The sequence below is a fragment of the Macaca nemestrina genome, chromosome 13, assembly GCF_043159975.1.
Source record: "Macaca nemestrina isolate mMacNem1 chromosome 13, mMacNem.hap1, whole genome shotgun sequence".
NCBI classification, from domain to species: Eukaryota; Metazoa; Chordata; class Mammalia; order Primates; family Cercopithecidae; genus Macaca; species Macaca nemestrina.
Window position 1 is genome coordinate 86,127,155 of NC_092137.1, and position 21,855 is coordinate 86,149,009.

Below are 21,855 nucleotides of genomic sequence, written 5' to 3' on the forward strand. Positions count from 1 at the left end.
GGACCCTTGGCTACCTGGGGGGTCAGATCTGCTGTGGCTACCCTTTCCCCCACTAGTCATGTTCCAAGCAGGCAAGGTATTGAGACATTGGAAGGAGAGAGCAATGCTGGACAGACATCCTGGGGTGAAGAGGGGAGGGTCCCAGAGTGAAGAGAGAGAACTAGAAGGAAGCTCCTGACAGAAACGCTTTGTAATTTGCCTACCATGAAGGGGTCCACAGAGGTTACAGGTGGCTGCTTTCAGTAAAAAAGGCAGTTCCACTGGGAGGGGAGTAGGCCAGGGAGCCCTACCTGCCCCTTCTGTCTGCAGTCATGATGTATGTGATCATAGTTTCACCAGAAAGTTCATGTTCAAGTCTAACCATTTAAAAAGTCATTCTTGGCTGAGCGCGGTGGCTCATGCCTGTAATCCCAACAGTTTGGAAGGCTCAGGCAGGCGAATTGCTTGAGCCCAGGCGTTCAAGACCAGCCAAGGCAACATGGCGAGACCCCCGTCTCTACAGAAAAATACAAAAATTAGCTGGGCGTGGTGGCACACACCTGTAGTCTCAGCTACTTGGAAGACTGAAGTGGGAGGATCGCTTGAGCCCAGGTCAAGGCTGTGATTATGCCACTGCACTCCAGCCTGGGTGACAGAGTGAAACTCTGTCTCTAAATAAATAAATAAAAATTTAAAAATATATGGCAGTGGTCATAAACTGCTTATAACTGCATGCAACAATATGGATAAATCTAGCAGATACGATGTTGATAAAAAAGCCAGACACAAAAAAATATACTATTTTTGGTCCATTTTTTAAAATTATAAAAACAGCAAAAACTAATCTATTAATTAGATTAGTTTAACTAATCTGATCTTCCTGGAGAAGCAGATAAAAAGTGTAGGCTGGGCACAGTGGCTCACGCCTGTAATCCTAGCACTTTGGGAGGCTGAGGTGGGTGGATCACCTGCGGCCAAAACTAGCCTGGCCAATGTGGTAAAACCTCGTCTCTACTAAAAATACAAAAATTAGCCAGGCATGGTGGTGGGCGCCCGTGATCCCAGCTATGTGGGAGGCTGAAGCAGGAAAATTATTTGAACCCAGGAGGTGGAGGTTGTGGTGAGCCAAGGTCACACCACTGCACTCCAGCCTGGTTGACAGAGTGAGACTCCGTCTCAAAAAAAAAAAAGAAGGGGGGTGGTAAAAGAGTTCAAAGAGAGCTCTGGGGTGCTGCCATGCTTGGTTTCTTCTCCATCTGGATGCTAGTTGTATGAGGTGTGCTAGTTTGTGGAAATTCTGTGATCTATACACTTCCCAATATGTACCTTTTCCTGCATGGATGCTGTATATCAATAAGAAAAAATTAAGGATGAAAAAGCCATCATGCATGGTATCTAGCTTATTGAAGGAGACAGTGAGATAATTTTAGTTCAGCATGGCAAATGCTGTAACAGGGAAATACATGATGTGTGTTATTAGCAATACAGAAAAGGAGGAACAAGTATCTCAGGCTCAGAGATGCGATAGGGTCATGGGGGCCTCCTGAAGAGACACTAGAGCAAAACAGGAGCTGAACTTCATCCTCAGAGGCTGAATACACTGCTTGAAAAAGAAGATGAGTATGGTTTCAGGCACGTTGATGGGGGGAAAGATAAGATGTTAGAGGCACTCACCCCTGAGGGCCTTGTTTGGTCCTTGAAGTAGGAAGAGGAGATTGGCCACAAAGATCAGAGTGGCAGTGAGAGAGGAGAAGTGAAGCATCTAAATGATATTCTAATCATTTATAATAATTGATGAATGAGAGCCAGAGCCCACCAAGGAGAAGTTTAAGGAAAAAAACTGACGGTTGGCATGGAGGTGTAAATCGTGAATTTGGAGGAATTTGGAGTGGAGTTATTCTTATTGGCTGAGTGGCCTTTTTCAGGAACAGAAGCAGAAAATCCAGAGGTGGGGTTTTAGTGGGCAGATGTGGCAAGAGCAGGAGAATTGGCACTGGTGAGAAGTGGCCTAAAAAACCAGCCATGGTGTCCAGCCGGGAGCACAGAACAGTCATCTGTGACCCCACTCCCTCCTGGTTTTCCTCTCCCGGCTCTGATCACTCCTTCTCAGCCTTACTGCCGGGTTCCTCTTCTTCCACCCAACCCTTAAGGGTAAGGTGATCTCTAGGGTCCCACTCATTTGGTCTACACAATTTCCTTATATTGAGTTTCAACTGCCACTTTCTCTGATTTTGCTGTGTCTTCAAAAGCAAACTGCTCCACGTCTCATCTACGTCGTCCATCTTAAACCCAGAATTCTTGGAGCACTAGATCCATAGATCTGCTCAATGTGTTCACATGCAGCATGTTCCTCAACTCATCATTTTCTTTTTTCTTTTTATTTATTTTTTATTATTATTATTATTATTTTTTTTTTGAGACGGAGTCTCACTCTGTCGCCCAGGCTGAAGTGCAGTGGCGCTATCTGGGCTCACTGCAAGCTCCGCTCCTGGGTTCATGCCATTCTCCTGCCTCAGCCTCCTGAGTAGCTGGGACTATAGGCGCCCGCCACCATGCTCGGCTAATTTTTTTGTATTTTTAGTAGAGACGGAGTTTCACCGTGTTAGCCACGTTGATCTCGATCTCCTGACCTCGTGATCCGCCCACCTCGGCCTTCCAAAGTGCTGGGATTACAGGTGTGAGCCACCGCACCCAGCCAAAAATACGCTTTTTAAAATTAGACTTACATTCACCTAGTATAGAAAATTCAAATAATATAGAAAAGTGCCAAATAAAAAGCAAAATTTACCCTCTCCCTCCAGTCCCCAGTGCCACTCTCCAAATGCTACCACCACTTGTTTTGAATCCTTCCTGAAAAATCTACATATACCTGTATATCTCTTTTTTAATCTAACACAAATGAGATCATATTACCTTGCATATTGTTTTCTGGCATAACATATTTAGAAGAACTTTCCCTATCAGCATATATACTCCTACCTCCTATTTCAGTGATTGCATACTTTTCCATTACATGGATATATTTAACCAGTCTCCTGCTGATGGATGTCTAAGTGCTTTCCAGTTTTTTGTTATTACAATGTTTCAGTGAACATCCTTGCACATGATTTTGGCATAATTTTGCCAGCACAATTACCACTAGGCAAATTCCTAGTGGTAGAATTGCTGAGTCAACCAGTACCTGCACTCAAAATGTTGACAGACATTGCTAAATTACCCTCCAGAAGACCTGAATCTATTTGTACACTCCCAGCAACAATGTATGAGGGTGTCTATTCTCCATAATCTTGTAAATACTGGGCATTACACAATTTTTATTGTTTTCTAATATGATGAAAAATGGAAACTCATTCTGCTTTACATTTCTTTGACTATGAGCGAGGTTGAATATCTTTTCACATACTTATTGACTATTTGTATTTCTTGTAATCTGTTCACATCCTCTGCCTGTACGGTGGTTACTTTATGAGTCCAGGTGTCTGAACCATTGTCTATTGACCTAGGGAAGTTAATAGAGTGATAGAACTCCATGAATTTCATCTTTTCCCAAGTAGGAGCCTCAGTCAATCAAAGAAGATTGAACAGCCCTAAAATGTTCAAGTAAGGGACTGCTCGCTCCTGGTGCTTTCTGTCCATTGGTGCTTAGCTGACCACCTGACTGCTAGAAACTCCTTGATCATCCAGAGCTTTCAAGTCGGAGCAGTAGGCCGGGCGCGGTGGCTCACATCTGTAAAACCAGCACTTTGGGAGGCTGAAGCAGGCGGACCACGAGGTCCGGAGATCGAGATCATCCTGGCTAACACGGTGAAACCCCGTCTCTACTAAATATACAAAAAATTGGCCAGGCGTGATGGCACGTGCCTGTAGTCCCAGCTACGCAGGAGGCTGAGGCAGAAGAATGGCGTGAACCTTGAAGGCGGAGCTTGCAGTGAGCCGAGATCGCACCACTGCACTCCAGCCTGGGCGACAGAGCGAGACTCTGCTCAAAAAAAAAAAAAAAAAACTTAGAGCAGTCACCATCTTCTCCCTTCTCCCATTTGGTGCATAACATCAGGAACAGGTGGCAAGGGAACTGACCAGGCCCAGAGCCATTTGTCTCTTTGGGAAATAACTGCAGTGGCACAAATCAGTAAGCTTTGACCCAGTACTTCTACTCTGACCTATTATTCTACTTTGGGAAATCTTTCCTAAAGAAAGAATTCCAAATATAAAAAAAACTTCTATGCACAAGAAGTTCATTTACAGTGTTAAGTAATGGAAAACTAACTTCAAACAGCCTGTATGTACAACACTCAGGAATTGCTCAGAAAATCCTTTGAATTTATTATCATGGAGTGCTTAATGATTACAAATATAAAGACAGGGTGATGACAGAAAAATGCTAATAATACAATGATTTAACATTTGATGAAACTAATACATTTACACTATTTACATACAAATATATTTAAATTATACATTTTAAAAACCCAAAAGGGATGTTAACAGCAGTTTTGCTAAAGAACTGGCAGTATAGGTCTTTTTCTCTTATTTTTCCAAACATAAAAAGACAATTTTTGTAATTGAGATATAATTCACATACCATAAAACTCACCTTTTTGATGTATGTCAGTGATGTTTAGTATATTCATAGTGTTTTGTAACCATTACCACTATGTAATTCCAGAACATCTTTATCTCCCCAAAAAGAAACTCCATACTCATTAGCAGTTACTCTCCATTCCCTTCTTCCACCAGCCCCTGGCCACCACAAATCTACTTTTTGTTTCTATGGATTTGATTTTCCTATACTGGCTTTTTTTTTTTTTTTTTTTTTTGAAACAGGGTCTCACTCTGTCGACCAGGCTGGAGTGCTGTGGCACAATCACAGCTCACTGCAGCCTCAACCTCCCAGGCTCAGGTGATCCTCCCACCTCAGCCTCCCTAGTAGCTGGGACTACAGGCGTGTGCCAACCACGTCTGGCTAATTTGTGTATTTTTTGTAGAGATGGGGTTTCACCATGTTGCCCAGGCTGGACTCAAACTCCTGAGCTCAAGTGATCCTTCTATCTTGGCCTCCCAAAGTTCTGGGATGACAAGATGAGCTACTGCACCCAGCCCATACATTTCATATACGTGGAACTACACACTGTAAGGTTTTTGTCACTGATTTTTTTCACTTAGCATAATGTCTTCAAGATCCATCTATGTTGGCCGGGCATGGTGGCTCATGCCTATAATCCCAGCACTTTGGGAGGCAAGGCGGTCAGGAGTTCGAGACCGGTCTGGTGAAACTCCATATCTACTAAAAATATAAAAAACTAGCCAGGCATGATGGCAGGCACCTGTAATCCCAGCTACTTGGGAGGCTGAGGCAGGAGAATTGCTTGAACTCGGGAGGAGGAGTTTTGCAGTGAGCCAAGTTCATGCCACTGCACTCCAGCCTGGGTGACAGAGGGAGACTCTGTCTCAGAAAAAAAAGAAAAAGAAAAAGAAAAAAGATTCATCCATGTTGTGGCATGTATCAGTACTTTATTCCTTTTTATGGCCAAATAATATTCCATTATATGGATATACCACATCATATTTATCCACTCATCAGCTGATGTACATTTGGTTGCTTCTACCTTTTGACTACAATGAAAAGTTGCTATGAACATTTGTGTACAAGTTTTTGTGTAAACATGTGTTGCAGCTCTCTTGAGTATATACCTAGGAGTGGGCTTGCTGGGTCATATAGTAACTATGTTTAACTTTTTGAGAAACTACAGAACTGTTTTCCAATGTGGCTGCACCAGTTTACATTCCCACCACCAGTGTACATGTGTTCCAATTTCTCCACATCCTTGTTAACACTTGTTAGATTCAGGATTTGTCATCATTTTCTCTCATTCTGTGGGCTGTCTTTTCGCTTTCTTGATAGTGTCCGTTAACACCAAAGAAGTTTTTAATTTTGATGAGGTCCAATTTAGCTCATCTTTCTTTGGCTGCTTATGTTTTTGGTGTCATTTCTAAGAAACCAAGATCGTGGGCCGGGTGCAGTAGCTCACGCCTGTAATCTTAGCACTTTGGGAGGCCAAGGCGGGCCAATCACCTGAAGTTAGGAGTTCAAGACCTGTCTGGCCAACACGGCGAAATCCCATCTAAATTAGCCTGGCATAGTGGTAGGATCCAGCTACTCGGGAGGCTGAGGCAGGAGAATCACTTGAACCCAGGAGGCAGAGGTTGTAGTGAGCCAAGATTGCATCACTGCACTCTGGCCTAGGTGACAGAGTGAGACTCCATCTCAAAAAAAAAATCATGGCGCTGGGCGCGGTGGCTCATGCCTGTAATTCCAGCACTTTGGGAGGCTGAGGCAGGCGGATCACAAGGTCAGGAGATCGAGACCATCCTGGCTAACACAGTGAAAACCCATCTCTACTAAAAATACAAAAAATTAGCCGGGTGTGGTGGTGGGCTCCTGTAGTCCCAGCTGCTCGGGAGGCTGAGGCAGGAGAATGGCGTGAACCCGGGAGGCGGAACTTGCAGTGAGCCGAGATGGCGCCACTGCATTCTAGCCTGGGCAAGAGTGCGAGACTCTGTCTCAAAAAAAATAAATAAATAAATAGAAAGAAATCACTGGCCGGGCGTGGTGGCTCAGGCCTGTAATCCCAGCACTTTGGGAGGCCGAGACGGGTGGATCACGAGGTCTGGAGATCGAGACTATCCTGGCTAACACGGTGAAACCCCGTCTCTACTAAAAAATACAAAAAACTAGCCGGGCGAGGTGGCAGGCGCCTGTAGTCCCAGCTACTTGGGAGGCTGAGGCAGGAGAATGGCGGGAACCCGGGAAGCGGAGCTTGCAGTGAGCTGAGATCCGGCCACTGCACTTCAGCCTGGGCTACAGAGCGAGACTCCGTCTCAAAAAAAAAAAAAAAAAAGAAATCACGGCAGGAGGCCAAGGGGAGAGGGTTAGAGCCTGGCAGTGCCAGTGTTGGTGGCAGCAATAGGTCTGGCATGGGCAGGATTCCAGGGAGAGTGCAGAGTCTGTACACGCCAGGCCATGCCCACAAGGGCTACCCATCAGGTAACTTATGACAGGTAGTTCTCAAGGCCCAGCCAGACTGCAGACACCATGAGTGTAGTCCAATCTCCAAGTAAGATTCTCAAACTAAAGGAATGCCTAGGACAGTATTGCCCCTGGATATAGAGTATCTCAGGACACCGAAGCTTAGGCTGGGACTGTGACAGTATCCATGATATGTGTGGGGGTGGGGGTGTCCATTGTGTATATTTTGCTTATTTAAAAAACAAAAAGTTCAGTGGTCCATCAGGTGACAAATGACTTCAGAAGAATCAACACAATGAAGCATGGGTTGGCTGTCCTTCTTTTCACAGAGGGCTCTGCAGTGGTGATGGCACCTCTGAGGCAGGTTATCTGGTATTTGGGAGCTTCCCCATAGAAGGTGTGCCATGGAAAATGCTTGCTTTGGCCAGGCATGATGGCTCATGCCTGTAGTCCCAGCACTTTGGGAGGCTGACGTAGGCAGATCGCCTGAGCTCCGTTGTTCGAGACCAACCTGAGCAATATGGTGAAACCCTCTATCTACAAAAAAAGATATAAAAATTAGCCAGGTATGGTGGCATGTGCCTGTAGTTCTAGCTACCCGGGAAGCTGAGGTAGGAGGATTGCTTGAGCCCAGGAGGTTGCAGTGAGCCAAGATTACAACACTACATAGAGAGAGAGACCATGTCTAAAAAAAAAAAAAAAAAAGAAAAGCCTTCTTTCCTTGCACTGGGGGAGCTCACTAGGCTGAACCACTGCCGCCTGGCTGCTGTAGCCACTTTATTCACCACACTCCACACCCTAGAGATAACTCACATTTGCTGCTAATCTTTTTTGGTTAACTTGCAGAAATTATTCTTACAAATTTTTACAATTTCAAATAACATGAGTTAGTACAGGAAAAGTATAAATCCCACCCACAGAGATACTCTGTGGCATGCAGATTCCCAGAATTTATTCTATGAACCAAAAAAATATACACTTTTGGCCAGGCATGGTGGCTCATGCCTGTAATCCCAGCACTTTGTGAGGCTGAGGCGGGCAGATCACTTGAGATCAGAAGTTCGAGACCAGCCTGGCTAACACAGTGAAACCCCGTCTCTACTAAAAATCCAAAAAGGAGAGCAGATGACAGCATTCCCAAGTATCTTCTGCCCCTAGAGTAAAGGTGAAGATCCATACAGACACACAGTCATGGCACCACCTCCTCTTTAGGTCTGATTAATTTGCTAGAGTGGGCCAGGCACGGTGGCTCATGCCTGTAATCCCAGCACTTTGGGAGGTGGAGGTGGGCAGATCACCTGAGGTCAGGAATTTGAGACCAGCCTGGCCAACGTGGCAAAACCCGGTCTCTACTAAAAATATAAAAATTAGCTGGGCATGGTGGCAGGCGCCTATAATCCCAGCTACTCATAGGCTGAGGCAGCAGAATCACTTGAACTTGGGAGTGGAGGCTGCAGTGAGCTGAGATTGCACCACTTCACTCCAGCCTGGGTGGAAGAGCGAAACTCTGTCTCAAAAAAAAAAATTTTTTTTTTTTGCTAGAGTGGCTCACATTACTGTGGTTCACATCACTTTCCTGTCAGCCTCCAGCTGTTCAGCTCTCCAGAAGCTCTCTGAACCCAGTTCTCCTGGGTTTTTATGGAAGCTTCACGACCTTAGCATTCCTTGTCCCAGGGTATAGGGTAGGACCATCTCTGGAATGAGGGTGTTATGGCCCACCATCGGAAAGGCAGGGCAAGATTAAAGTCCTGCCTTGGGGCCGGTGAAAGAGAGGCAGGAAAGAGTCAGAGAGATTCTGTTTCCTGAGGCCTGTTCCTAACACTCCCAACATTGTAACAAAAGACTGTATAACAAGAGCTATGGGAGTTAGGAGCCAGGAACCATGGATAAAAACATATATAGATTCACACATATATTAACATCACATCTATCAACGAGGTTGAGCATTTTTTTCATATGTTTATTGCAATTTGCATTTTCTCCTTGGTGAGCTACCTACTTACTTTATGTTGTGTATATTTTCCCACAGTAAAAGAGAAGGAAATGATTTACAGCTCTACATAGTATCCTAGAGAGATGGTCATGAAAATTGTTAAGAAAAAAAAAAATCCATGTTTCTCTGAATAGTAAGATGCGTGCGTGTGTGTGTTCACAGAAAAAGGAATAGGAGGATATAAACCAAATTGTTAATACTAATGACCTCAGGGAGTATGCAGTATTTATTGTTTGGCTATAAGAAGGGGCATGAATTTAGAGGTCAGACCAGGCTCAAGTCCCTAGCTCCATTACTGATTTGATGTGTGACATGGACGAATAACCTGCCACTTTCTTCATCTGTAAAACAGGAAGAGAAATAGAGCTGTTGTGAGGAGTAGATATTAAACAGTGCCTGTCACAATAAAGTGTAGCTATTGTCATCATATTATAATTTCCTTCAGTGTCTTCTTCACTGTACCGTATCTATTCTTCCATTTAGGACTTCTTTATTGGGACTGTAAATTTAAGTATCAAAAGAGAAAAACATAGAAATAAAAACAAAATACAAAAAGCCTAATAATGAGGGGGTTCACATAGGACTTGTTTCTGATCCCACTAGAACTAGCTTGCCTCTGAGGCCATCTAAGCTTTGCCTCTAAAGGACTGGCACAAATTTGAAGACATGTGACCTACATTTCTTTCTTCTTGGCCTGTCTTCACACAGAAGGTGCTCTTAAGACACATAGCCTAGGAGCCTCCTTCTCAACATCTCCACAGCTTCCCTTGCTCTTTGCTATCCCTACTGTCACCTTCCTCTTTTCTTCTGCCACATGAACAGCTTCTTGCACTGCAAATGTTTTCTGGAACTCTCTCCCTGACTGACAGGCTGATAAGGAGTTATTTTATTTGCTGTTTGAGTTACAAATACCATTTTTATCCAGTCTCAACTTTGCCTTTTTTGTAGGGCTACTGTTACATTAATGTTCTCTGGCTTGAGAAATCTGAAGCCTTTAGGCAGTGATTAGATTTTTCCTATGTGCTTTACAACACTTCACATTCAACAAATTCATTAATGATAAACAGGAAATAAACCAATAATTTCTCCTGGTTTAGTTCACCCTTAGGACACTCATCTATGAAATCAGAAATCTTATTCCTGTCAGAACAGGATGGCCATGTGCTTTCCTCTTAACAAAGAAGTCTTAATTTTATTAATTACAATGCTTACAACTAAAACAAAGCAGGACCTCTTTCCATCGATTTCACATGATCGCCAGAGTCTCTTATTTCTCTGCTTCTTTCTGCCATCTTTTTTTTGTTTGTTTGGTTGGTTGGTTGTTTTTTAGACGAGTCTTGCTCTGTCACCCAGGCTGGAGTGCAGTGGAGCGATCTTGGCTCACTGCAAGCTCCGCCTCCCGGGTTCACATCATTCTCCTGCCTCAGCCTCCTGATTAGCTGGGACTACAGGTGCCCACCACCATGCCCGGCTAATTTTTTGTATTTTCAGTAGAGATGGGGTTTCACTGTGTTAGCCAGGATGGTCTCGATCTCCTGACCTCGTGATCTGCCCGCCTCGGCCTCCCAAAGTGCTGCGATTACAGGCATGAGCCACTGCACCCGATACCCTTCTGCCATCTTTATATTCATTCACCTTTCATTTCCTTCCCTTCCTTTCTTGTTTCTCCCTCTTGAACATTTCTAAGCACCTTGTGTGTGCCAGGCATTCAGTAACAAAGCTTGAGCAAAACAGCCTACCTTCTCATTATCATGGAACTTACAAGCCTAACTGGGAATTGGAGACATTCATCAAATAATCACCAAATCTATAATTTTAAACTGTACTTAGTGCCATGAAAGAAAACACTTTGTGACAAATCTGTGTAGACGAAGGCTTCATCCAGGAAGTGGTAGCTGAGCTCGAGTGAGAAGGGTGGGGAGTTAGCCAGGCATCTCCCAACATTTAGAGCGCCGAGTGGGCAGAGACCAGGATTGTCATAGCATTTGCTCCTGGGTCTGACTCACAGATGTGCTCGTAAATATTTGTGGAAGGGAGGAAGGGACAATATGAATAATATAAAATGAATGAAAATGTGTCCTGCTTTGTTTTGATAGTATGCAATTAATAAAATTAACTGCTACTAACTAAAAAAAAAAAAAATCTAAAGTAGAAGACAGAAAGGGGAGTGTGGCACAAGACCAGGTTGCAGAAGTAGCAGCCAAATCACACCGGGGCCTTGAGTCCGTAGAGATTTCAGTCTGTATCCCAACAACAATTGAAAGCCACTGAAAAGTAAATCACAGGAAATAGAGCTAATATTTTTACAGCTTACATTAAAACAAATTATGTACTAGATACTGTGCTAGACTCTACTTGCACTATTTCAATCCTTGAAACAATCCTATGATGTACTATTAATATTCCAATTTTACAGAATGAGGATACTGAGGCATAGAGAGGTCGTGACTCCAAACCCCTACTCTTACTGTATTACACCTACACACTATTCACAAGTGAGAGAAGTAGGTAAGCAACTATGTACAGCTGGTTCTCATCTCCTTGGCAGGCCTAGCCCCACTGTGGAGTTGGTAGCACAGGGGTATCAGGATTTATTGACTTTACACCCCTTGTTCTGACTCCCTAATAAAATAACCTTCTAATTATATTCTGGCTTCCCATATAGATTTTTCTGCTGGGAAATAATGCACTGACCAGCCTACACACGCATTTTGTTCCAGTTGACAATTTTATTGCTCATTGTAAGTTAACTGGCATTCTGCTTAAAAAAAGATAACAAACAAAAAAATTTAATAGTCTTACACAGTTGCTTTCCCATGAAGGGTTAGCTTGAAAAGTAAAAAGCAACGAATAAAAATATCATGATCTATTGTCTCTTTTGTGGTCGAACCTTTTCTTGCTGGCTGCTTTGAGCGACCGTGGATGTGGTCACTGAGGATGGTGATAAGCCCTTTCTTTACCTTCTTTGTCGGTGTTCCCAGCACAGCTCAAGTGCTTCCTTTGTTTCCCGCTGAGCCTTTAGCAAATCCCACCTTTCCTCCCTCACCGGCGGAGAGGATTGTTCTAGGGAATGCACCTCGTTCTACTGCCTCCAGCAGTAGGCAGCTGGAGACTGTTACTAGGGGTCTCCTTCACCTCCCCAGCGTAAAGTGCATCCCATGCTAGGCGCAGGCCGTTCTCTGAGAACCTCATTAAACCCGGCGTTCTTGTCACGCGCTGCGCTCAGGGCCACCTGGCCACCGGGCCACCAGCCCCTGACCAGACTTGCACTGAGGCCCAGCCCCAGAACAAGCTGCGGAGACCCCCGCCCCCAAGGCGGGCTCCCTCCAAACGGGACTCCCTACTCCTTGCTGGCTCAATTTTTGTTTCGCTCTTTTTCCCTGTCTATAATTCCTTTATTGGGCAAAACTGGGACAAACGCAGGTGGACATTTTAAAGTGAAAGCTTAATGAAACAGCCCATTCCACGGCGTCGAGAGTTGTACTTAAGCACATTCAAGGGAACTAATAGCCCCCACCCACCAAAAAAGAAATGTTCGTTCCATATTCTCCTGAACAGAGGATTGAAACATCGATTTTTTTCCCCCTTCAAAGGCACAGTTAGGCCACGGGGCAAGGACGGCCTTGGGAGCGGCCTCCTTTCTCTCTGGGGAGAAAGGCTGGAGCGCTGCCTCCACTTTAAGTCCACGAAGGGCGAGGGGCGAGGGTCCCTCAGAAAGTTGAGCGCAGGGGAGCGAGGAGGAGGGCGATTGTTTAAATCGATGGCAGCACCCTCATTAATCTGCTTTCTGGCCATCTTCAGCAGAGCCATTCACCAGGAAATGACTAGAAGGTGGGCCGGCGCTCCTCAGATTTCCCGGGGCCGGCAGCAAGCCGGGCGGGGACGCCGAAGGAAGACCGTGAGGAGCCCTCGCTGGCCAGCCAAGATGGCCACCTTCACATGGCCGACCGCCACCGGCTCCCTGCCACCCGGCATCTAGAGGCGGGGCGGCCAGAAAGACCCCAGCCGAAGCACAAAACCTCCGCGATTCCCGCCGCCTCCGCTGGGGGACGCGACCTCCGGGAAAGCTATCCCGGCCAACGGTCGGAAGGGAGGTGCCATGTCACAGCACAGGGGAGCGGGTCCGGCAAGCCCCAGTCGCTTTTTCTCCCACATCAAACAAGGAAGAGCAAAACCCCCCGTCTCCTCGCGTCTGCATTTTTCCCCTAGCTCTAGCGGCTCAATATAACTAAACGGTCTCTGGAGGGCCGGGTTGCGTCGGTCCCTCCCGCGGCCGCGCAGTGTGGTTCAGCCCGGGCTCCGCGGGGCGCGCTGCCCTTCCTCCCCCGACCCCCGCGCAAGTGGTGCATTGGCGCGCGGCGCCGAGAGGCGGGGCCCGAGCCGGGCGCGCGCGGGCGGTGCTCTATAAATACCGGGCCGCGCCGCCCGCCGCTTCGTTCGCTCCGCGCCGCCCGCCTGCTCCGAGTAGGACGCTGTCCGCAGCTTGCGCATTTCGCAGCCGCTGCCGCCTCGCCGCTGCTCCTTCGCAACGCCACTTCCACTCACCGACACCAACATGAACGGACAGCTCAACGGCTTCCATGAGGCGTTCATCGAGGAGGGCACGTTCCTCTTCACCTCAGAGTCGGTGGGGGAAGGCCACCCAGGTGAGGGGACGACCTGAAGCGAAGCGTGGGGCGGGGCGGAAGGCAGCGCCGATGTCCGGCCGGCGGCGGGTCCCGCGCGGGTTGTCCTCGTCCGCCCGGTGGTGGGAAGAGCGGCGACCGCGCGCTTTTCTCCTGGCGCCGCCAGGGCCTGGCGCGTGGCCGCCGCTCCTCTTCCCCCTCCCTTTCCTCTTTTCCCCTTCCCACTCCTCCCCTTCCATTCGGTCGCGCGCCTCGGCATGCGGAAGGTTCCAGAAAACGAGAAGGGCGGGGGCTGTGGTCGCTAACGTGTTCTAGCCGGGAAGGGAGGGCACTGTTAACCCCTCCAGGTCCTGCCGTCTGACAAACCTGGAGTGGGCGACCCGAGCCGCCCCGCGTGCTCGCGTCCGGCCCTCGGGAGCGCGCGCCCCGCATTGCAGCGGCGACCACGTGTTTGCCGCATGTGGTATCTGGGCGAGGGGGAGCCGTGGGCCTCCCCGGCTCTCCTGGCCCTCGGTTTGAGGGGTGGGGGGCCCATGCCTCGCGACGTCGTCTGGCTCCACTGCCTCGGTGGTTAGGTCTTGACCACACACTGGAGAATACGCACATGCCCTTCGGCGGATATGGCCTTGCCTTCAAGGTGATGGCCTCTGACTAAATATAGCGCATGTGGAAGAAGGCAGTCCTTATTTGGACCCCTTGTGAAAAGGATGGGAAGTATGAATTAGGAGCTGCCATTGCTTTGGGTTCCCTTTTAAATTCTTCGGTGCTGCCGTTAGGCAGGGTTTTACTTCAGACTTTGTCCGCTTAACCGCCATTATGGGGATCAATTGGCACGTGAAGGAGGAGTAACGCTATTTCCAGGAACTGAAAATCTAAGCCTGAGCACATCGGCTAGTAAAGATGTTTATTTGGCTACTAAATTAGGCTGTTTCTGCCCTTAGAATGACCGCAGTAGCTATCTGGTGGCTTTAGGGTCTGGTCAGTTTACTGTGCCCATGATGAAATCCCTTTAAGTAACTTAGTGATATGAGAGGACAAACCCAGGATCTAGATGAGTGCTGAAGGTTAGCTGTTACACCAGTTAGTAGTAGACTGAAGTCTTAAGCCTGCAGTCTGGCTTCCACATTATGTTTGGATTCTGTTTTGGGTGGTTATAGAAAATTGAGAAAAACGAACTTGAATTGGGGGATTTTTTTTTTCTTCCTCCTAAACAGTAGATGATAAAGCAGGGAGAAGTTGGACATGGATACGTTTGAGGATTTTCTACACGGTTGAGCTTTTGTTTCCTGCCTCCTAATAACAAAATCAGATAATTGCCATTTTAGTCACAAAATGCCTTTCCTTTAATTGTTTAATTGAATTCTCTTGTTGCTCATTATAATTGGTGCTCCTTAAGATTAGGGAAACTGGCCTGTGGCCTCAGTTCTACTAGAACCCCAGGTGCACAGGGGTTTGGTACAGTTTTGGAAGTGAATATGATATAGGGCAAATTCTGTTCTTTAAAGGAGATAAGACTAACAGTTCACTTTTCTGGTGGTTGGTTAGATTTATAATGCAAACTTTCAATTTTAGGGGTAAAGTGCATATACAATGAATTAAGATGTATTAAGCATGTTTCTTTAAAACCTCCAAAGATTTTACAGATAGTTACAGGGAGGGAGCTTGCATATATAGATAACTTTGTTTAAAGTTAAAGAAATTGAGCCAGGAATTTCTCTTTTCCAGATAAGATTTGTGACCAGATCAGTGATGCTGTCCTTGATGCCCACCTTCAACAGGATCCTGATGCCAAAGTAGCTTGTGGTAGGTTCAGAATGGGTTTATCAACTGGTGGAAAGATAGCATAAAAATTATTTTTATAGAAGTGATGCTTGAGTTGAATGTCTCTTTTTATTAGAAACTGTTGCTAAAACTGGAATGATCCTTCTTGCTGGGGAAATTACATCCAGAGCTGCTGTTGACTACCAGAAAGTGGTTCGTGAAGCTGTTAAACACATTGGATACGATGATTCTTCCAAAGGTGTGTTTTAATAATTTTGCTCATTTTTTTCTAGGTAATAGCTAGTGAGGTTTGAAGAAACTCCAGTTCTTGCTAATCCTAAACTCAAGTTGTATTTTACTATACACTAAGCCCTATTCTGTTCATTCTCTAAAAGGTCTAATGGTTTAGCTATCTGATTTCTTCAGCAGTGTTAAGAATTCCAGATAATTGCTGTAAACGGGAGGTATTTCTAGGACCTAAACAAGATGTGTTTTTTGCTTATAGGGTTCGACTACAAGACTTGTAATGTGCTGGTAGCCTTGGAGCAACAGTCACCAGATATTGCTCAAGGTGTTCATCTTGACAGAAATGAAGAAGATATTGGTGCTGGAGACCAGGTATCTTGGTGTAGAGGCTGTTTTAATCTCTTCTAACATTAAATTCTGGAGCTCGATCACATTGGTGACTTTTCCTTCTTTAGGGCTTAATGTTTGGCTATGCCACTGATGAAACTGAGGAGTGTATGCCTTTAACCATTGTCTTGGCACACAAGCTAAATGCCAAACTGGCAGAACTGCGCCGTAATGGCACTTTGCCTTGGTTACGCCCTGATTCTAAAACTCAAGTAAGTGATGATCATAAAGCTTGGTTGTCTTCATTACATCAGCATAGAAGATCCATAATTTTGATAATAGCTAACTGAAAAAGCATTTGTTTTGCTGTATTGTAACTTCAGGTAGAGAAACAAATGCAAAGCTATTGTTTGGTATACTGTTCTGATGACCTGTGTTGCCTTAAAGGTTACTGTGCAGTATATGCAGGATCGAGGTGCTGTGCTTCCCATCAGAGTCCACACAATTGTTATATCTGTTCAGCATGATGAAGAGGTTTGTCTTGATGAGATGAGGGATGCCCTAAAGGAGAAAGTCATCAAAGCAGTTGTGCCTGCAAAATACCTTGATGAGGATACAATCTACCACCTACAGCCAAGTGGCAGATTTGTTATTGGTGGGCCTCAGGTAATGTCATTTCGTTTCATTTTTCTAGATTTTTGATGGTTACTTAAAATTTTGGCCACTACATTTTTTTCAGGCTTTCTGAAACCTACATGTGAATCATCGGAGGATATTTGCTGAGTGAATTCAGAATAGGCAACCGTATCCACTTGGAAAGCACTAGGCATAAAGTAACTTAAATCCTGTAATTTCAGGGTGATGCTGGTTTGACTGGACGGAAAATCATTGTGGACACTTATGGCGGTTGGGGTGCTCATGGAGGAGGTGCCTTTTCAGGAAAGGATTATACCAAGGTCGACCGTTCAGCTGCTTATGCTGCTCGTTGGGTGGCAAAATCCCTTGTTAAAGGAGGTCTGTGCCGGAGGGTTCTTGTTCAGGTATATACTCTTTATATGACTGCAACGATTAAAAGTCATGTAAGTGGGCCGGGCGTGGTGGCTCAAGCCTGTAATCCCAGCACTTTGGGAGGCCGAGGCGGGCGGATCACAAGGTCAGGAGATCGAGACCACAGTGAAACCCCGTCTCTACTAAAAATACAAAAAAAATTAGCCGGGCGCGGTGGCGGGCGCCTGTAGTCCCAGCTACTCAGGAGGCTGAGGCAGGAGAATGGCGGGAACCCGGGAGGCGGAGCTTGCAGTGAGCCGAGATTGCGCCACTGCACTCCAGCCTGGGCAACAGCGTGAGACTCCGTCTCAAAAAAAAAAAAAAAAAAAAAAAAAGTCATGTAAGTGGCCGGGCGCGGTGGCTCAAGCCTGTAATCCCAGCACTTTGGGAGGCCGAGACGGGCGGATCACAAGGTCAGGAGATCGAGACCATCCTGGCTAACACAGTGAAACCCCGTCTCTACTAAAAAAAATACAAAAAACTAGCCGGGCGAGGTGGCAGGCACCTGTAGTCCCAGCTACTGGGGAGGCTGAGGCAGGAGAATGGCGTAAACCCAGGAGGCGGAGCTTGCAGTGAGCAGAGATCCGGCCACCGCACTCCAGCCTGGGTGACAGAGCAAAGACTCCGTCTCAAAAAAAAAAAAAAAAGTCATGTAAGTGGGAGGGTATTTGGTAGTAATCTACTTAAGTGCTTGTTTTATACCAATGTATTACACAAGTCTGTGGGTCTTTTCAATCACTGATTCTTACGACATTTGAATTCTTTTAGGTCTCTTATGCTATTGGAGTTTCTCATCCATTATCTATCTCCATTTTCCATTATGGTACCTCTCAGAAGAGTGAGAGAGAGCTATTAGAGATTGTGAAGAAGAATTTCGATCTCCGCCCTGGGGTCATTGTCAGGTAAAGATGGTAAAGCCTATTGCTAGTCAAGTATTGAGGGTGTGGGTGTGTGTATGTATACTTAAAGCTGAGGAGGTGAAGGTGTGAAGGAAGACTCCTCAAATGGAAATATATTTTAATTCCTACAACAGTTTTGAACTGCTGCCTTAGTGAAGACTTAGTTATTAGAGAAATTTAAAATTATGGTGCTCCATGGCTTAGGCTAACCACTCTAGAGAATCTTCCAGATTTGGTATTTGGGAGCTTTGTGCTCTTCTTACCTAAGAGTGTTAAGAAAATAGAGATAAAGTGGGATGCTCAAGGCTTGTTACACTGTAAAAACCATGGTAGGGTGTGGGCAGCGGGACCTTGGTAAGTATTCTTTGATCTCAGATGAGCTTTTTGACAATTGAAATTTCTCAGAATAATGACAAGTTTTCGTATTTGTTGAGCCAGGGACGGAAAAACAACTATAGTTACTAATAAGGACTGTGCAAGGAGTTTGGACACCAGGGAAGTAACACTTTTGCCACAAATTTTTTTCCTAGCATATCCCAGAGAACTCATTTGCCAGAGCTCTTGAAAATGAGTCTTGCTGATTGTTTTGCTTTATTTTAATTTATTGCTACATATTAAGTTACGGACTTGTATATTCCAGGGATCTGGATCTGAAGAAGCCAATTTATCAGAGGACTGCAGCCTATGGCCACTTTGGTAGGGACAGCTTCCCATGGGAAGTGCCCAAAAAGCTTAAATATTGAAAGTGTTAGCCTTTTTTCCCCAGACTTGTTGGCGTAGGCTACAGAGAAGCCTTCAAGCTCTGAGGGAAAGGGCCCTCCTTCCTAAATTTTCCTGTCCTCTTTCAGCTCCTGATCACTTGCAGTCACTCTAGTCAATGACATGAATTTTAGCTTTTGTGGGGGACTGTAAGTTGGGCTTGCTATTCTGTCCCTAGGTGTTTTGTTCACCATTATAATGAATTTAGTGAGCATAGGTGATCCATGTAACTGCCTAGAAACAACACTGTAGTAAATAATGCTTTGAAATTGAATCTTTGTGCCCTATCACCCAACGCTCCAAAGTCATAATTGCATTGACTTTCCCACCAGATGCTGAAAATGTCCTTGTAATGTGCACGTAAAGTACTTGTAGTTCCACTTATAGCCTGTCTGGCAATGCCACAGCCCTGTCAGCATGAATTTGTAATGTCTTGAGCTCTATTATGAATGTGAAGCCGTCCCCTTACCCTCCCTGTAACTTGATCCACTTCTAATTATGTAGCTCTTTTGTCAGGGAGTGTTCCCTATCCAATCAATCTTGCATGTAACGCAAGTTCCCAGTTGGAGCTCTAGCCTGACATCAAAAAAAGGCAGTTACCATTAAACCATCTCCCTGGTGCTTATGCTCTTAATTGCCACCTCTAACAGCACCAAATCAAAATCTCTCCACTTTCAGCTGTCTTTTGGAGGACGTACGTAATAAGGTTTTAATTTAGTAAACCAATCCTATGCATGGTTTCAGCACTAGCCAAACCTCACCAACTCCTAGTTCTAGAAAAACAGGCACTTGGCAGCCTTGTGATGTCATACAGAGAAGTCACAGGGCAGTACCTGAGGGTCTGTAGGTTGCACACTTTGGTACCAGATAACTTTTTTTTTTCTTTATAAGAAAGCCTGAGTACTCCACACTGCACAATAACTCCTCCCAGGGTTTTAACTTTGTTTTATTTTCAAAACCAGGTCCAATGAGCTTTCTGAACAGCTGGTGTAGCTACAGAGAAACCAGCTTCCTTCAGAGAGCAGTGCTTTTGGCGGGGAGGAGGAAATCCCTTCATACTTGAACGTTTTCTAATTGCTTATTTATTGTATTCTGGGGTATGGCGTAAGTACAGAGAAGCCATCACCTCAGATGGCAGCTTTTAAAAGATTTTTTTTTTTCTCTCAACACCATGATTCCTTTAACATGTTTCCAGCATTCCCAGGTAGGCCAAGGTGTCCTACAGAAAAACCTTGGGTTAGACCTACAGGGGGTCTGGCTGGTGTTAACAGAAGGGAGGGCAGAGCTGGTGCGGCTGGCCATGGAGAAAGCTGACTTGGCTGGTGTGGTACAGAGAAGCCAGCTTGTTTACATGCTTATTCCATGACTGCTTGCCCTAAGCAGAAAGTGCCTTTCAGGATCTATTTTTGGAGGTTTATTACGTATGTCTGGTTCTCAATTCCAACAGTTTAATGAAGATCTAAATAAAATGCTAGGTTCTACCTTAACTGTGTCTGTTACTCATTTCTGTTACAGTGCTTTGGGGCCAGGTATGGTAGTACATGCCTGTAATCCCAACACTTCGAAAGGCTGAGGTAGGAGGATCACTTGAACATAGAAGTTGGAAGCTGTAGCGAACCATTATCAAGCCACTGCGCTCTAGCCTGGGTGACAGACTTTGGCTCTTGAAAAATGCTATCATACGAATATGACCTGAGAATACTGTATGTGTATCTCTAACCCTCAATTGCAATCCATAATTAGCCATAATTGAGGAAAATAACCTCAATCCCTAGACCCACTGTAGGCATTTTAAAGGCCTAAGCAAGATTTGGTCCTAGTCTACTTAGGCCAAAATTTTTGTGTCCTTATTGCAGTAGCCATTCAATGTCATTTTTAAGTTTTCAACTAAGATCCAGAGCTTCAAACTACTGAAGGCATAAAACCCACTAAAAGTATTAATCTGGAAGTGGTAATGTCCAAGTCCTGGCAATTTAAGCCTATTAATCTGCATACATTTTTAAATTAGGAGCTGCTTTTTAAGGGTTGTAGTTTCATGTTCCCATTTGAGAAGTTCTAAAACACGATTTCTAGTTTATCTTGGAGAGATACATATGCAGATGAAATTAAAATGCTATAAATTTCCAAAGGCTTAAATTTCACTTACGGTGGGTTGTATAGAAAATCCATAGACCACACTGGCCTTGAACCTAGGAGCTACATGCTTGGAATACATTTCTAGCAGCATCTGAATGGTAGTCCAGCTTTTTACTCTGCAAATGTAGAGCCAAGGAATGCTTGCTTATGCCTGTTTGCATGGAGACTTGAAATCGAGTCTGCACTGTGGCTCACACCTGTAATCCCATCACTTTGGGAGGCTAAGGTGGGCAAATCACAAGACCATCCTGGCTAACAGTGAAACCCCATCTCTACTAAAAATACAAAAAATTAGCTGGGCGTGGTGGTGGCTACCTATAGTCCCAGCTACTCATAGGAGGCTAAGGTAGGAGAATGGCGTGAGCCTGAGAGGTGGGGCTTGCAGTGAGCTAAAATCGCACCACCACACTCCAGCCTGGGCAAGAGAGTGAGACTATTGGAAATCTGGGCATGGTAGCTCACGCCTGTAATCCCCGTGCTTTGGGAGGCTGATGGGGGTGGATCACCTGAGGTCAGACTGGCAAACTGAAACCCCGTCTCTACCAAAAATACAAAAATTAGCTGGGTGTGGTAGCAGGTGCGTTTAATCACAGCTACTCAGGAGACTGAGGCAGGAGAATCACTTGAACCCAGGAGACAGAGGTTGCAGTGAGCTGAGATGGCACCACTGCACTCCAGCCTAGGCCAGAGCAGGGCTTCTTCTCAAAAAACTTAGAAATCTGTTGGGAAGTAGGGGGAGGGCAAGGTTAAAACCTATGCAGGTATATCAATTAGACTTGTTCCAACTTGAGAACCTGAATTTTGCATGTAATTGAAATGTTCCAGAACAAGTCTGGCAGTTAAAGGAGTTTTTAGATACCAAATATACTGCAGATAACCATATTGGCTACATTTGGGGAATGAGCATGGATAGGTGCCTCTAAGTTGGTAGATAGCATAAGTTTTCAAAAGTAACCGCTTTAAGGTTATGTTCAGTATTTGCTAAGTAAACAAAGATTCCCCAACCTTCAAGGAGCTTGTGGACTAAGGGGATAGTGTCCTGTCCAGCCTAGGGGA

General features: G+C 45.3%; 1 protein-coding gene across 1 annotated transcript; it reads left to right on the top strand.

The window, feature by feature from the left end:
• The first annotated feature begins 13,427 nt into the window (after positions 1–13,427).
• Positions 13,428–20,150, top strand: LOC105465381 (methionine adenosyltransferase 2A). The gene is made up of 9 exons (XM_011713809.3): positions 13,428–13,645; positions 15,350–15,427; positions 15,522–15,644; positions 15,891–16,003; positions 16,087–16,230; positions 16,406–16,624; positions 16,816–16,998; positions 17,774–17,907; positions 18,545–20,150. Exons 1-9 carry the CDS (start codon positions 13,555–13,557, stop codon positions 18,645–18,647), a joined length of 1,188 nt encoding a protein of 395 aa, XP_011712111.1. The 5' UTR covers positions 13,428–13,554; the 3' UTR covers positions 18,648–20,150.
• Positions 20,151–21,855: the final 1,705 nt, after the last annotated feature.

Coding starts and splice junctions, on each gene's coding strand:
- LOC105465381 (XM_011713809.3), top strand. CDS start 13,555: ATGAACGGACAGCTCAACGGCTTCCATGAGGCGTTCATCGAGGAGGGC. Junction 16,231..16,405: donor GCCCTGATTCTAAAACTCAA/GTAAGTGATGAT, acceptor GTTGCCTTAAAG/GTTACTGTGCAGTATATGCA. Junction 16,999..17,773: donor GCCGGAGGGTTCTTGTTCAG/GTATATACTCTT, acceptor GAATTCTTTTAG/GTCTCTTATGCTATTGGAGT.